Genomic DNA, 15,401 nt, shown 5'->3' with positions numbered 1-15,401 from the left:
CCTTGGGATGTGCTGCCCAGGGAGGTGGTGGAGTCCCCATCCCTGGAGGTGTTCAGGAGGGGATTGGATGTGGCACTTGGAGCCATGGTTTAGTAGCCATGAGGTGTTGGGTGCCAGGTTGGACTTGCTGATCTCTGAGGTCTCTTCCAACCTTATTGATTCTATGATTCTCTGTTCAAGGGAAAGCAGCTTCCTGGACACTTACAGCTGATTTTAGTTTCCTTTGAAGCTCTGTGTGTGTGTGCCCTCCTGAAGAGGGATGGCATCAGGGGTTCTCTGATGGATAGGAGTTTTGTTGAGAGGGGAAACACTGTGAAAGAATTAACAGCCATGGCATCAGAGGTGAATCCAGGCTCCTTGCCCCATGGATTCCATAGCTTTTTAACCCTGATTTGCTTCCTTTCTGATGTCCAAGATGATGTTGTTCTGTTAAGGCAAGCTGTTGCTTCAAATCATTGGCTGTTCTTTGCAGAGCTCAGCAATCCAGCAGCCTTGTGCTTAAAATACTTCTGAAGCTGCAGGCTGACCACAACTTGGGGAGTCCAACAGAGAGATCGCTTTGTGGTTTTGCTTTCTTGCAATAGATTTAGAAGGGCTTTTATCTGAAGCATTTTTGTCTGAGGAATACTTTTTCCCTTCACATGTCACCCACAGCAATGTGAAGAGTCTTGGCTGCTCTTCACACTTTGCTCCATGCCAGGCAAGAGCACCGCAGGACTGCAGAAAGCTGCCCAGCCCGCGGACAAGTTTTCCCTCGGTTTGAAGCAGCTCCCAGATGTGATGCAAGCAGCAGCTCTCTGTGGTTTTACCCTCACAAGCAAAGGCCCAGAGGATTTCTCCAACCTTCTGAAGATCTGGATTAGATGGTAAGAGAGGTCAGATGCTGTTGGATGATATTGCTGACTGGCACTCAGTGCAGATTGACAGCGCTGAGGGTCTGAGCTCTGGGTGCAAGTGCCAAAGCCTGAGCGTGTCGGTGGAGCAGATGTTTGAACTGAGGTGTGGCTACACATCATGAAGCAGCCAGGCTCAGAGGCATCAACTCAAAGTTGTTCTTGTCCTTTCTTTAAAGGCCCTTTCTGCCTGCCCTTTGCTCAAGCAGCCATGCCAGCCTCAGCTTCTGCCTGGTTTTCTGGGTTTCCATCCTACCTTCAAGGTCTGGGGCCCCATGTCAACAGCTGTCAGTTGTTCTGTTCTCCTCTTGCGCAAGGCCTGCAGAAAGCCAACCAAGCAGTGGTGATCTGACTTGATTTCCTTTCCTCCAGCTTCTTTGCAGCTTGGTCATTGCTCAGTGAGTCCCAGTCAAGGTGACAGGTTGGCAACCATTCCTGTGCTCCTTGGTGTCATGGGAGTTGGGTGATGGTTGAACTTGATGATCCTAAAGGTCCTTCCAACCGCTGTGATTCTGTGCTCTCATTTCCCAGTGACGTGCTCTAGCTGATGTGGTGGTACTAGGTCGTAGGCTGGACTTGATGATCTCGGAGCTCAGTTCCAGCTTCAGTAATTCAGTGATCTTCTTTTATGCCTCTCAGTGCTTCGAGATCTCCAAGGCTTACCTTTTGCAGTGTCCTTTTGGGTTTTTACACGTTGGCCCACTCAGCACTGCTGCATTTCTAATAAATAAGAATAAGTTAAAGATACTCTTGAGGGTTATTTGGACTCCTCACTGGGGAAGGACCTCCGTGGCACCTGTGCAAGTGTGGGATTTGGGCAAGACCCTGCAACAGTTGGCCATCTTTTCCCAAGAATGTAAATGAGATGTGCTGAAGCACCTCTGAAGGGGGTTCCTCTCGGTTGCGGTGGCACCGGGCTCCCTTTCCCAGCTGGTTTCTGCTGCGGTCTGCCTGCGTTACCCAAGGGCGGGCGCCTGCGGCGTCTGAGCCTTCACCTTCCACTGGAAGGGTTTCCTCACTTGCTTCTTCTGAGTGCAGGAGAGCCGTGGGCTGTGGAGCAGGTTCCACATTAGCCAGATCTCGGCCACTTTCAGGCTGTGAACCACCATCAGGTCCTTGTAGAAGCAAGGGTCAAAGGTCTGGAGGTGCGGGGCGGCAGAAGGCTTCGCGATGCCGAAGGTCTTGAAGCCTTCGTGCGACACGGGCTGGAGGTTGAGCCTCTGCAGGCACATGCCCAGGAAGACGTCGTCGATGGGGAAGAGCTCCACCTCCGCGCAGGCCCCGGAGAGCTTCCCCAGCGTGTGGCCGGAGAGCAGAAAGCCTCCCCCTCCCGCGTAGGCGGGGTACACGCTGAGCCCGTACACGCTCTCGGGGATGTAGTACTTGCTGGCGCGCAGGCGGATGGGCCGGGCCCGGTGGATGATGTCCCCCACGAAGAGGTGCTGGGCGGGGTCCTGCCGCTGCAGGAAGGCGACGATGTTCTCCACGTTCACGAAGACGTCGGCGTCGCCCTTGAAGATGAACTTGGCGCTGCGGCAGAACTCGGCCGCCCAGCTGAGGAAGTGGATCTCCTTCAGGGTCAGGTTGAAGAAGGTGTCCGTGAAGTCCCAGAGTAAGATGTCCCTGTAGGCCTGGCTCTCCTGCTGCAGCAGGGCCTCCCAGGTTTCCAGCGCTGTCCTGTTCCTCGGCGTGCCCAGGAGGAACACCCGCTGGATCTGCTCCCCGTTCACCGGCCCCTCCCTGCCCCAGGTCTTCCGGACGATCTCGCGCCTGTCGAAGTCCTCGACTACCGACTTGATAGCGATGAGCAGGAAGGGACCTCCTGGGGTTCTCCTGCATTTCTTGGGCTGGTTAATGAGAAGATTGAAGTTCCTCTTGTCCTTGTTTAGGAGATAGAGCTTGAAGTTGAAGGCAGGATCGGTCGCTGGGGCTGGCGTTGCGGTTTGGACCCCATCGCTGGCCGCTTCCTTCCGTCTCACAGCGAGAGTTACTTGAGGTCTGGGCACCGCTGCCTGTGCTGGCGTTGGTCTCTGAGGCCCTCTGGGGTCAGAGACTACTTTTGGTGTTACTGAAGGCTGCTTCTGCGTCAGCTCCTTGTTTCCTGCTGGGACCAAATGTTCCAGCTGGGAGTAGAGTAAAGAGCAAAGTGCCACCGCCAGGAGGAGGGTACAGATCGCATCGCCTTTGAGACGAACTCTCATGGTCTCCACGGTGTTCCTGGACCTGTTAAGAGCTGTGTCTGATCTGCCCAGCACCAATGTCCATCTGTAAACAAACATACCCTGTCAGCAAGGAGAAGTTGGCAGCTTTGGTGAGGCATGCAAGCAAGGATGGCTGAAACACCATCGAGATAACCAGCAGAAGAGTTTGTGGGGCCCCTACAGGCACTGAGGCATGTTGAGGAACTCAACGTGCCCAGGGGCTGCTGATCCTGCTGCTGATCCTGCTGCTGATCCTGCTGCTCTGCCTGTGTGACTTGGACAGTCAAGCCAGCATCCCATCATCCTGAAGCACAAGGGGAAAGCAGCCCTTCCTCCCACATCCCTCTGTTCACCAGGTTTTATTCCTCATGGGTTGTGCTGCTTTGGCAAGGAAGGAGGTGGGAATGCTGACAGTGCCATCCCTCCATAAACCAGAGAATCCCAGAGTGGTTTGTGGTGGAAGGGACATCTGAAAACACCTCATCTAGTTACCTGTTCCAAGCCCCTGCCATGGGCAGGGACACCTCCCACCAGCCCAGCTTGCTCAAGGCCTCATCCAGCCTGGCCTTGAACACCTGCAGGGAGGGAGCAACCGCAGCCTCCCTGGGCAGCCTGGTCCAGTGTCTGCCCAGCCTCACTGTGAGGAATTACTCTCTAATCTCCAGTCTAAATCTCTTCAGCCTGTTTCTCCTCATCCTGTCACTACAAACCCTTAAAAATCATTAGATTATTTCCTTTTTTATTGTTTTCCCCTAGCTTGGCAACTGTTTCTTGCTGCTTTTACCCTTTCTGAGTCAAAGCAGGGAGGCAGGGAGCTGACTGCTGAAGGGCAGACTTCTCCCTGGGCACACCAAGAGCCAGCTCTTGCACACCAGCCGGGAGTGGTGCTTGAAGATGCACACATTAAGCACTCTCTCAGAGGCACTCAAGGCCTTTTTGCTGGCAGTGATCTTTTTGTAAAATACTAAACCATTCTAAATCACTTCCATTGCCAAGGTTAGCAGGGCCAGGGGTGTGTTGCCTCTGCCAGATCATGGAACTGTTGAGGTTGGAAGAGACCTTTGAGATCACTTCCAACCATTCACCTGCAGCTCGCAATCTCACCGCTGCTGCTAAGCCACCCCACTCAGCCACATCCCTCAGAACAGAATGGAATTAACCAGGTTGGAAAAGACCTCTGGGATCATCCAGTCCAACCTACCACCCAGCACCATCTGATCAACTCAACCATGGCACCAAGCACCCATCCAGGCTCTTCCTAAACACCTCCAGGGATGGGGACTCCACCACCTCCCTGGGCAGCACATCCCAAGGGCCAACAACTCTCTCTGGGAAGAACTTTCTCCTCACCTTCAGCCTAAACCTCCCCTGGCCCAGCTTGAGACTGTGTCCTCTTGTTCTGCTGCTGGCTGCCTGGGAGAAGAGACCAACCCCCAGCTGGCTACAGCCTCCCTGCAGGGAGTTGGAGAGAGCAAGAAGGTCTCCCCTGAGCCTCCTCTTCTGCAGGCTAAGCAACCCCAGCTCCCTCAGCCTCTCCTCCCAGGGCTGTGCTCCAGACCCCTCCCCAGCTTTGTTGCCCTTCTCTGGACCCCTTCCAGCAGCTCAACCTCTTTCCTATGCTGAGGGGCTCAGAACTGGACACAGGACTCCAGGTGTGGCCTCAGCAGTGCTGAGTACAGCACCCATCCATGTGTCTTTTAGGTACCTCCAGGGATGGTGACCACACCACTGCCCTGGGCAGCCTGTTTCAGGGCCTGAGAGCCCTTTCTGGGAAGCAGTTTTCCCTACTACTCAACCTGAGCTTCCCCTGGTGCAACCTGAGGCCATTTTCCTCTTCTCCTATCACTTCTCACGTGTGAGAAGAGACTAAAAGCATCTAGACTGGTAAGCAAGAGGTGGGCAAACAAATACCAGGAGGTAGAAGCAGGGTAGAGGCTGATGTTAGGAATGTTTTGGTCAAGTGTGAGAGGTGAAGCTGCCTTTGGAAATAGAGAGTTTGGGTTCTGGCTTACACTTTTCCTGGAGGTCTTCTGTGTCCTTCACCCAGTTCTTCAGCTGCAAACAAACAAACAAAGCCAGTCATGGAGGGGGAGTAAGAAGCAGGAAGCAGCTTGTAGCCATAGCTGAAGGAAGGCACTGGTCCAGCACCTGCAGCAAACATAGCTTCTGCCAGCACCACTGTCCCCACAGCAGCTCAATAGTCATAGGATCAATGAGGTTGGAAAAGACCTCAGAGATCATCAAGTCCAGCTCCCTGACAGGAGGCTGCTGTGAGGTGCAGGTACCCTTGTGCCAGGTAATGGGAGAGGAAATGAAATTGTGCCAGGGTTGGAGATCAGGAAAAATGTCTTTGCTGCAAGGGTGGTCAGGCACTGGAGCAGGCTGCCTAGGGGGGTGGTGGAGTCACCAGCCCTGGAGACTTTGGAGAAAGGTGTGGACATGGCACCTGGGGACAGGGTTTAGTGGCCATGGTGGTGTTGGGTTGATGGTTGCACTTCATCTATGGCTCTGTGCTCTTTAAGCTTCCTTTGACACTGTTGCACTGAATTAGCCAAGGTAATCTTCCCCATCTTGCTCTTCTGCTCATCATGAGCAGCAATTTTTGCTGGATGCTATTGAGGTACCAAAACACAGGGACCCTGTCTCAAAAAGCCCTTAACAACTGAAACTGAGGCATTTTTGCTCCTTGTCTTGTGATGGGATGGGCTTCCTATGGGGAGCTTTAGGCTGGCTGTTAGGAAGAAGCTCTTCATGAAAGGGAGATTGGCCCTTGGGATGTGCTGCCCAGAGAGGTGGTGGAGTCCCCATCCCTGGAGGTGTTTAGGAAGAGCCTGGATGGGTGCTTGGTGCCATGGTTGAGTTGATCAGATGGTGCTGGGTGAGAGGTTGGACTGGATGAGCTCAAAGGTCTCTTCCAACCTGGTCTGGTCTGGTCTATTCTATTCTATTCACTGAGGTGCTGCTTGGCTCTGTGCAGGCTCCAAAGTGAGTGGGAGATGTGGAGCCTGTGGGCTGGGTCCTGCCAGGGTTGGGCTGGTTTTGTGTCTCCAGCCAAGCCCTTCCCAGAGCCTTCTCTCTTTCCCCACTCTGACAGCAGATTTTTGGTTTCTTTTTCCCCCCATTTCCTCTGCCAAAGTTTGATCCTATTTCAGCTGCCAGGCTGCAGATGGTAATTAAGGAGCTGGATGGAAGTCTTGGCTCTTCCCTGTGTTTAATTTTATCAGTGAGGCTTTGGAATCCGCCGTGTGTGTGTCCCCAAACTCATCATTTCCATGACTTACAGATCTACCCTGCCAGCAGCTCAGGCTCTGGCGACAGGCACCCTTGAAAAAGCCAAGCCAAGCCCTGAGTTATTACAAGCCTGGGCTGATAGCCAGGATTTCCTTCTGTCTTGTCATTACTTGAAAGACAGGGACCTGAAATAGCCATTTTTATGCTGAAATCAGAGAGTTCAGTGCTGAATACAGACACCTGGCTTCCAAAGGAAGCTGCTGGTCCCCTCTGATCAAATTATTGGAGTCTGGGGTTTTTCAGTCTTTGCTGGAGATTTCCTTCTTCTGGAATTCCCTTCTCTTGGAGGGGACAGGAAGGCATTGTGCCCTGTGCTCAGCACTGCTCAGGCCACACCTGGAGTCCTGTGTCCAGTTCTGGGCTCCTCAGGGCAGGAAAGAGGTTGAGCTGCTGGAAGGTGTCCAGAGAAGGGCAACAAAGCTGGGGAGGGGTCTGGAGCACAGCCCTGGGAGGAGAGGCTGAGGGAGCTGGGGTTGCTTAGCCTGCAGAAGAGGAGGCTCAGGGGAGACCTTCTTGCTCTCTCCAACTCCCTGAAGGGAGGTTGGAGCCAGCTGGGGGTTGGTCTCTTCTCCCAGGCACCCAGCAGCAGAACAAGAGGACACAGTCTCAAGCTGTGCCAGGGGAGGTTTAGGCTGGAGGTGAGGAGAAAGTTCTTGCCAGCAAGAGAGACTGGCCCTTGGGATGTGCTGCCCAGGGAGGTGGTGGAGTCCCCATCCCTGGAGGTGTTCAGGGGGGGATTGGATGTGGCACTTGGAGCCATGGTTCAGCAGTCAGGAGGTGCTGGGTGCCAGGTTGGACTTGCTGATCCCTGAGGTCTCTTCCAACCTTGTTGATTCTATGAGTCTATGATATGCCCTCGACTGCTTTAGCAGGGGGACTGGACTTAGATGGTCTCCAGAGCTCCCTTCCAACCCCTACCAATCTATGCTTGTTATGCAGGAGTGAGGTCTGTCCCTGGATGTCAGTGTGGGCAAGGGTGCCTTGTTCCTGACTTCAGAGGGATTGGTGGTGCTGGCAGACACTGCAGCACGTCCTGCAGCCAGAACAGCTTATCCAACCCACCCCAGCACGAGGGGGAACTAACAATCACAGGGCTGCCAAAGTGAGCAGAGAACACTTGATGCCAAACAAAAGAGGGGTGAGCACAGCAGAGTGTTTCTCAGTGCAGGTTCTGCTGCATGTCAGTATCAGGGTGGCCATGCTGGGGCTTTGTACGCCGCTGAGGGGGATCTCCGTCCAACCTGTGACACCAGGCTGGGCTTACAGAGCTGCTGCCTCACTCAGTGCCTCAGGGACCCCAGCCTTGGCTGCCAGGGCTGCCTCCTGCATCCTCCAAGTGTGGAGAAACAGGAAGTTGTCCCTCTTGGGCTGTCTGAGGATGGCTGCAGGAGCATGGGATGGTGCAGTTTGCCCCAGGAGTGGGGTAAAGGAGGATTTGGGGAGGGCTGGGAGTGTGGTGTGCTGGGCTCCGAGCACCAGCAGTGTTAGAGGGTTGAGCTGGGCTGGAGCTGGCTAGGCTGGAGCTGTAGAAAGGGAACATGCTGGAAGGACCAAGGGGGGCAGAGCCTGCATGACCTGAGAAGCAAGAAGAGGCTGGAAGGAGTCGGAGCTGGGCACAGCACCCTGGTGAGCATCCAGGCAGGGAATCTGAGCGGCGCTGCTGCACGCTCGGGCAGAGGGCCCAGTCCTCAGCCTGCCTTTCACTGAGTCTGGAAGTGGATTCTGAAATGTGGCCAAGGAGAGCTGCAACTAGAGCAGCTAAATGGTGATTTCCATATTGCCATTCCTTTCTTCTCAGCTGGATGACTTGAAGCCTTGAGCTCATCCTGGAAGCTTCCTGCTTTTGCTGCAGCTGTCATGTTCTCCATGGCTTGTGCTCACATGGGCCCAGGTGGGGAAAAGGCTCTGGATCCTGTCCCTGAATTCAGTCAAGAAGCCTTGGAGGTTCTGGCCTGTTGCTTTGTGCCTTGAAGAGTGGTTATTCAACCCACCCAGCCTGAGGAAAAGCAGCTGCAGGAGCAAGGCAAGCTGGGAATGTGGAACTCTGAGCAAGCTGGTCCAAAACTCAGCCAGGAGCCCTGCTGCACACTCAGCCCAGCCTGGCTCACAGGAGCATCCCTCCCCACCAAGCATGGCAGGTCCACTTGCTGCCCCACTGCATGTGAAGCACTTCCAGCTCCCTCCCAGCTCTCCTCCTCGTTCCTGAAGCTGGAGCTGTCACTGGTAGGTTTGAGCTGGGTGATGGAGGGGCTGAGGTCATGCAATGTGTGGTGCTGTGGCTGCTGGTGGGGATGGTTTTAGCTGTTTCTCTGTGAAATGAGCTAAAGAAGGTGTTTGGGATCCAGCTCCAGTGGGCTCAATGAGTCAGTTTGGAATCCTCAGGGGAGCTTGGAAAGTTTTGGGTGGTGGGGATGCTTTGAGTCTTGGGTATTTGCTTTCCTTTCATGTTGATTGAACACATTCCATGAGAACAAAGTTGGGTTGTAACACCTGGTGCTGGAAACCAAGATCTAGACTCTGGCCCACAGAGTGCATGTGCTCCTCTTCCACCTCCTTTCCAGCACTTTTTCTACTCTGCTTCACTCCACAAGAGCAAACCAAGCTCCCAGGCCCTTCACCACCTGGTGCTGCTGTTCCTCTGCCTCCTTTTGCTGACACTGTTCAGGAACCAGCTGGCAGCAGGACCACCTCCCCCCGTGCCCACCCTGCAGCTGGGAGTGGAAGAACAGCCATGCACATAGGAGCTTTATCTCCCTTGGAGCAGGGTGCTGCCAGCAGGGAGCCTGCACTGCCTGGAGCTCTGCTGACTACATCTCTCAGCCAAGCATCCCTCAGTCAGGCCAGGAGAGTGTTTGACTTCTGTGTCCACAGCAGCTTAGCTTGAATGCATCGCTGAGCAGGCAGCCATCAGCAGCACTCTTTGTGTGGGGCTCACTTCTTTTGCTCTGCTCCTGTCCTTCTCCTACCCTTGTACAGGAGCCTGAAGTGCTAAAGCAAAGGTTCCAAACCCTCAGCTGAGTTTGAGCAGGTTTGGGAGTGTTTAAAGGGGGAAAAGCAGCTCTGTGTGTTGGGGCAGGGGAAGATGACTTCTCACTTCTGTTTGGGTGCCAGGTCTTGAGTTTTATTCCTGCATGGTTTCTTTTTTTTTTGGTGTTGGTTAGTCAGGTTTTGATTTATTGTTTGTTTTATTCCCAGGCAAAGTCAATAACCTCCTGGAAGCTGATGCTCCAGGTGGCTTTGGCATGAGATTTGACACATCTAAGTGCCAGGTGCTGCACACTGGCCACAGCAACCCCAGGCAGTGCTACAGGCTGGGCTCAGAGGGGCTGAGAGCAGCCAGGCAGAGAGGGACCTGGGGGTACTGGGTGACAGCAGCTGAACAGGAGCCAGCAGTGTGCCGGGGGGCATGAAGGCCAAGGGCATCCTGGCCTGCAGCAGGAAGAGTGTGGCCAGCAGGAGCAGGGAGCTCATTGTGCCCTGTGCTCAGCACTGCTCAGGCCACACCTGGAGTCCTGTGTCCAGGTCTGGGCTCCTCAGGTTAGGAAAGAGGTTGAGCTGCTGGAAGGTGTCCAGAGAAGGGCAACAAAGCTGGGGAGGGGTCTGGAGCACAGCCCTGGGAGGAGAGGCTGAGGGAGCTGGGGTTGCTTAGCCTGCAGAAGAGGAGGCTCAGGGGAGACCTCCTTGCTCTCTCCAACTCCCTGAAGGGAGGCTGTAGCCAGGTGGGGGTTGGTCTCTTCTCCCAGGCAGCCAGCAGCAGAACAAGAGGACACAGTCTCAAGCTGTGCCAGGGGAGGTTCAGGCTGGATGTTAGGAAGAAGTTCTTCCCAGCAAGAGAGATTGGCCCTGGGGATGTGCTGCCCAGGGAGGTGGTGGAGTCCCCATCCCTGGAGGTGTTTAGGAAGAGCCTGGATGGGTGCCTGGTGCCATGGTTGAGTTGATCAGATGGTGCTGGGGGAGAGGTTGGACTGGATGAGCTCAGAGGTCTCTTCCAACCTGGTTAATTCTCTTCTCTTCTCTCTGCATGGCAGGGTGTTGTTGAAGAGGTCTCTTGTGGAGCTGTGGGACTCCACAGCCATGCTGGATGACCTGATCTTGACTAGCAGCAGAGGGCTGGCTGGGATCCGAGCGCCACCCCTCGGCACGCTGCTCGGTGCACCGCTCTGGAAGCATGGAGCAGTCAAAGCAGTCTCTCAGCTGCCTTATCAGAAGAGCCCATCTCAGCCAGCCCCTTGGAACTCTCCACATCTGTAAACAAACTGGGAACAGGCTGGAGGATTGCATTAGCTCAATGTCCTGAGAGCTTTCCCAGCAGCTGGACGTGGGAGCCGGAGCCAGACACAGGCAGGGCAGAGGGACAGAGGCTCGGAGCTGGTGCTCAGCTGCACAGCGGTGCCTGGATGCTGCTGGATGCTGTCACTGTCACAGCAGCGCTCCAGCCCACGGTGTGGCATCCCCAGCACGGTGTCACTGCTGCCGTTGAGTTGCAGCTCCTGGAGGCAGAAGTGCTGGCTGGGACTGTGCAAACAGGTAGCAAACATGCAGGCCCTGCTCCAAGAACTGTTTCCAGCTTTCCTGTCCCAGCTGCCTCTCAGCCCAGTGCAAAGGCATGGATGAGATCCACACTGTCAGAGGACAAGAGGGCCTTGTTTTTCTCTCTGCTTGCCCCAGTCCTCAAATATGTGTGTTCCTGAGCTTCCCAGCTGGCCCTCTCTCATTGCAGTCTCCCCTGCTGGCAGTGCCAGCCCCGCTTTTGCCATGCCAGTCACGCATCGGCCGCTTGCAGACGGTGGCTGCAGTCGCCACAGCTGCTGAGGCTTTCGTGAGACAATGCAAACTGAGCCACAGAAGCTGCAGAGCTGCTGGCCAAAGGCTGGAGGTGGGTGCTCAGATGTCTGCTCTCATCTACAGGGGTCTCAAAGGAACTTGCACCATCCATAGAACCACAGAGCTGCTGAGCTTGGAAGAGACCTTTGAGATCATCTTCTCGAACCACCCACCCAGAGCTCAATCCCCCCACTGCTGAGCTGCTACCACAAACCACATCCCTCAGCACCACATCAGCCTTTTAAATACCTCCAAGGATGGTGGATGGTGTCTCCACCACCTCCCTTGATAACCCCTTCTGTGAAGAAATTTTTCCTACTGTCCAGCCTGAACCTCCCTTGCCACAACCTGAGGCCATTTCCTCTCATCCTGTCACTTGTTGCATGTGAGAAGAGACTGACCCCCACCTGGCTCCAGCCTCTCTTGAGGGAGTTACAGAGGACAATGAGCTCCCCCTCAAGGAGCCCCCCAGCACCATGGCAGAAGGCAAGTGGGAGCTGTGTGTGGGAGCCCTGATGACTCTCTGCAGCCCTGTCTGCCTGCATGACCATCTCCATGACCTCTGGGGAATGCTGGCTGCCTGCACTGCTCCTCCCATCACCCTGCTGCCTCGCTGGTAAGTCACTTGTGCAGATGTGGCAGGGTTTGGGGCCTGTAGTTCTGCTGCCTTTCAGCAGTGCAGGACACGTCCCTGGCCCCTGAGGGGCAAGATGTGCCATAGGGGCAGTGTCTGTGTGGCACTGTGCTGGTGCCAGGCATGCCATGGCAAGATCCAGACAACAGGGCCAGCTCCAGTTCCTTTCAAATGCAGCAGCAGCAGGTCTCTAATGAGAGCATTCAGCTGCCAGCAGGGTACCATGCAATTGCTGGCCCCAGGCTCTGCAGCCTCCAGAGGTACTTTCCTAAATCCAGGTGCAGTCTTGTGTGTAGGTGGGGTGATTTTTCAGACCTCTGGAGAGCTCAGCAGCTCAGCTCACACCCTGAGTACTTCAGGGAGGCAGGCCCCTCCTGGAGCAGCCAAGGAAGGGTGAGGAACCTGCCCCCCTCCCTCTCGCCAACCCACTTCCCCTGGCCCAGCAGGAGCACGAAGCTCTGCAGGCTCATGCCCCACCAATACACCACTCTGCTCTCCCAGCCCTCCCCAGCACTCCCTGCTGCTTCAGCTGCCAGACCCTTTGCTGATCTGATCAGTACTTCGGTGGTGTGCCCCACAGCCCAGGAGCTGCAGTGCGGGAGCAGGGATGTGCTGTTGCACGGCCGGGACTGGCCCCACGCCTGTCCAGGTGCCACCCCTTGCTCAAGGTCCCCAAAGCACGCTCAAAAGCTGCTACACAATGTGTCAGAAGCTGCCCATCTGGCTGGTTATTTGTTCCTTTCTCTCTCTGTGGCTCTGGGGAGCGTGAAAGTCCCCAGGCTTTGCTGCAAGCCTTCAGCAGTGTGACACGCAGCGGGAGATTCGTGTCCCGCTGCTGCCGAGGAATGGCTGGGAGCTGGAGCACGTTTGTGAAGGCAGGAAACCCTCCCTGTGGAGGCACAGGCTAAAGAAGCCCCAAAGGTTCTGCTGTAAAATCACCCTCCAACACCCCAGGGAAGTTCTCTGGGAAGTAAAGCATGAAGCAGACATAGCAGGGCTCTGTGTTCAGAGCCTGTAGCCAGCCCGGCTGCGCGTTAACCGTTGCAGCTCAGGGTGCTGCACCTAAGGGCGCTGCAAGAACGAGGCAGACAGAAAAGCTGCGGGCTGGAGGAGAAGGGAGGCGGCAGGGACAGCCTCCACTTCAGGCTTCCTGCTGCCTGAGCCTCCCCAGCCCACCCTGACCAAGCAGAACAGTTACTTACCTCCCGCTCGAGAGCGCCGGTCCCGCGCCGCCCCGCTTGTGTCTCGGCAGCGGGCTGCCAAGGAGGCACATCTGGATGTGGTTATGGACAGACATTCCTCAGCCCTGGAGTGAAACCAAGGAAAGCCTGGCTGAGCACAGCACCCCTGCGCTGCTGCCTCCCGGCGCCCCCCGCCCCGCGGGGCTGCCAGCGGGCTCCAGGCCGGGCGGCAGCGCCCTGCCCGCGCCCCCCGCTCCGGCCTGCCGCAAGCAGCCACGGCACCGAGGGAGGCAGCTGGGGCTGCTTCCAGGAGCCTGCCACGTGATCCAGCGTGGGGCTGGGGAGCACAGAGGGCCTCCAGCATCCCACGGCTCCTGGCTCGGGGAGCTCACAGCGGTAGGGGCTGGAAAGGGCCTCTGGAGGTCCAGTCCCATGCCCCTGCCAGAGCAGGATGCCCTAGGGCAGGTCACGGCATCCAGGGGGGCCTTGAAAGCCTGTAGAGAAGGAGAGGGGCTTGAATGCAGCTTGGAGAGGAGCTGAATGCAGGTTGGAAGTCCCCAGCTCCAAACAGCTCTGCTGTTTTACCAGCTAAACACAGCCACCACCCCAAATCACACCTGTGAGCCTCACTCACATGCTTAACTGAACTTCAGCATCCACTTTGTTCCCCTTTATTTTTGATACAGAGCATCCAGCTTTTTCCCTTTTAAAGAAAATAATCTCTTTGTGATTGCTCACTTCTGGAAAGGCTCAAAACTAGGCTGGGTTCAGCTCAGAAGGACAAAAACCACTCAGGAGCTGCTTGCTTTGTTGTTCTGGGGGCTCTTTTCTATCAGGGAAATGATGGGAGGAGGCAGGAGGTGAGCAGTGTTGGAGGCTGAAAAGAGAGGTGAGGGTCCCTCCCAAACCACTGAACAAAACCCACCAACCCACTCTTCCTCCTTCTCTGCTTCCCCCCTCCCTTTCTCTGTCTCTTTCTCTGCTTCCCCCCTCCCTTTCTCCTACTTCTTCTTTGGTGCCCCCCTTAATTTGAATCCCTTCAAACCAAGCCATCTCTCTTTGCAGCCATCTCTGCATTGCCATCACCAGCTGCCAGCAGCTGTGGCCTTTCCTATCTCTGTGGCTTTGTCTCTGCCACAAATAAGGAGGACTCTTTTTTCCTTCCATCAGAGGCCAGGGGTCTGGAGGGTGCCCAGAGCATGGCCCCTTTTATATGCCAAGTTCTTCCTTTACAGTGAACTGGCCATAAAGGCAGGGTTTGATCTGCTGCTGTTTGTTAGACATGAGGGCAAAGCTAAAAGGCCTTTTCCTGACAGCCTGTGGGGCTCTTGGTGTGGTTTTGCTTCCAGCTCCCACGTTTTGCTTTGTTGAACACCATGTCACCATGAAAAGCTGTCATATGGATGGGTTCCTGGCTGAGCAACCCTCAGGCCCTGTACTTGGCTGTTCCAGGCTGGGAAGGCCCTTTCCTGGTGATCTTCAGCTGTCTGAAACAGAAGTTCCTGGCTGAGTGGTGCAGCTGACTGGAAACCTTGTCTGGAGATGTGACTTCAGCTTCGTGCCTTCCCTGTGCCAGCCCAAGGTACTTGCACCTCCTGCTCTGCAGCAGCCTCCCCAGGTGGTGTTTTCCTCCTTGCTCCATAAGGAGGCAGATGATGGTCACAAAGGCAAAGAGCAGAGTGGGGTGTCCACCTTTGCTTCGAGGGGCTGGCTGTGGGATGAGGGGGACCACTCTCCAAAACCCACTGGGGACTCCCAGCAGGCCATGAGGTGCTGGGTGGCAGGTTGGACTTGATGATCCTCGAGGTCTTTTCCAACCTTGCTGATTCTGTGGTTCTATTTCCACCATGTGCCCCCAGCCAGGTTTTGGGGCCTACTGCCCCTTTTGCTACAGAGCCTACAGAGGCTTTGGTTGCTGTGGTGCCTCTGTTACTACCCTGCCTTGGAGAGTCATGTGGGGAGCTTGGGAGGTGCAGGAGCTTTCTCCACAGGTGCTTCTCCTTGGTGTTGGTGTCACCTGTACCAATGCACAGCTGACTCATGATTCTCACTGCCAGCAGAGCAGCCCTTGGTCTGTCCCATGGCATGCCCCTCTGTGTTGCAAGCTTGGCTCGGTGATTTCACTGACCTTCAGCAGCAGGTCAGCCCTGTTGAGCCTGGCTTGGTGTGTTGGCACATGGCTTTAAGTGAGCTGTGTGCCAGAAGTGCTTCTGCCTGCTGCAGAGCAGAGCCCTGCTCCCCATCCCTGCAGCCACCAAGCCATGTGTTGGGAGTACAGCTTTGTGGGAAGGAAGGAAGGGCTGATCCTGTGATATTTTCTTCCAAGCACAGAGATCTAAGTGTGACTCAGGGTGAAATACTGCTCTGCTTGAGCTTA

At 55.4% G+C, this 15,401-nt stretch overlaps 1 protein-coding gene across 1 annotated transcript; it reads right to left on the bottom strand.

Annotated features, from left to right (window-relative positions):
- Window positions 1-1,849: 1,849 nt before the first annotated feature.
- On the bottom strand, window positions 1,850-13,159 carry B3GNT9 (UDP-GlcNAc:betaGal beta-1,3-N-acetylglucosaminyltransferase 9). Its single transcript, XM_054169986.1, has 2 exons — window positions 13,046-13,159; window positions 1,850-3,158 (listed from the first exon to the last, which is right to left on the bottom strand). Exons 1-2 carry the CDS (start codon window positions 13,138-13,140, stop codon window positions 1,850-1,852), a joined length of 1,404 nt encoding a protein of 467 aa, XP_054025961.1. The 5' UTR covers window positions 13,141-13,159.
- Window positions 13,160-15,401: the final 2,242 nt, after the last annotated feature.

This window comes from Dryobates pubescens, chromosome 19, assembly GCF_014839835.1.
Source record: "Dryobates pubescens isolate bDryPub1 chromosome 19, bDryPub1.pri, whole genome shotgun sequence".
Lineage (NCBI taxonomy): Eukaryota > Metazoa > Chordata > Aves > Piciformes > Picidae > Dryobates > Dryobates pubescens.
This window is presented reverse-complemented; position numbering and strand designations above follow the sequence as displayed.

Bases quoted from the DNA above. Each gene is read 5' to 3' on its own strand.
- B3GNT9 (XM_054169986.1), bottom strand. From the start codon at position 13,140: ATGTCTGTCCATAACCACATCCAGATGTGCCTCCTTGGCAGCCCGCTG. The intron at 3,159-13,045 runs GTAAGTAACTGT...GTTTGTTTACAG, and splicing joins CCGGCGCTCTCGAGCGGGAG to ATGGACATTGGTGCTGGGCA.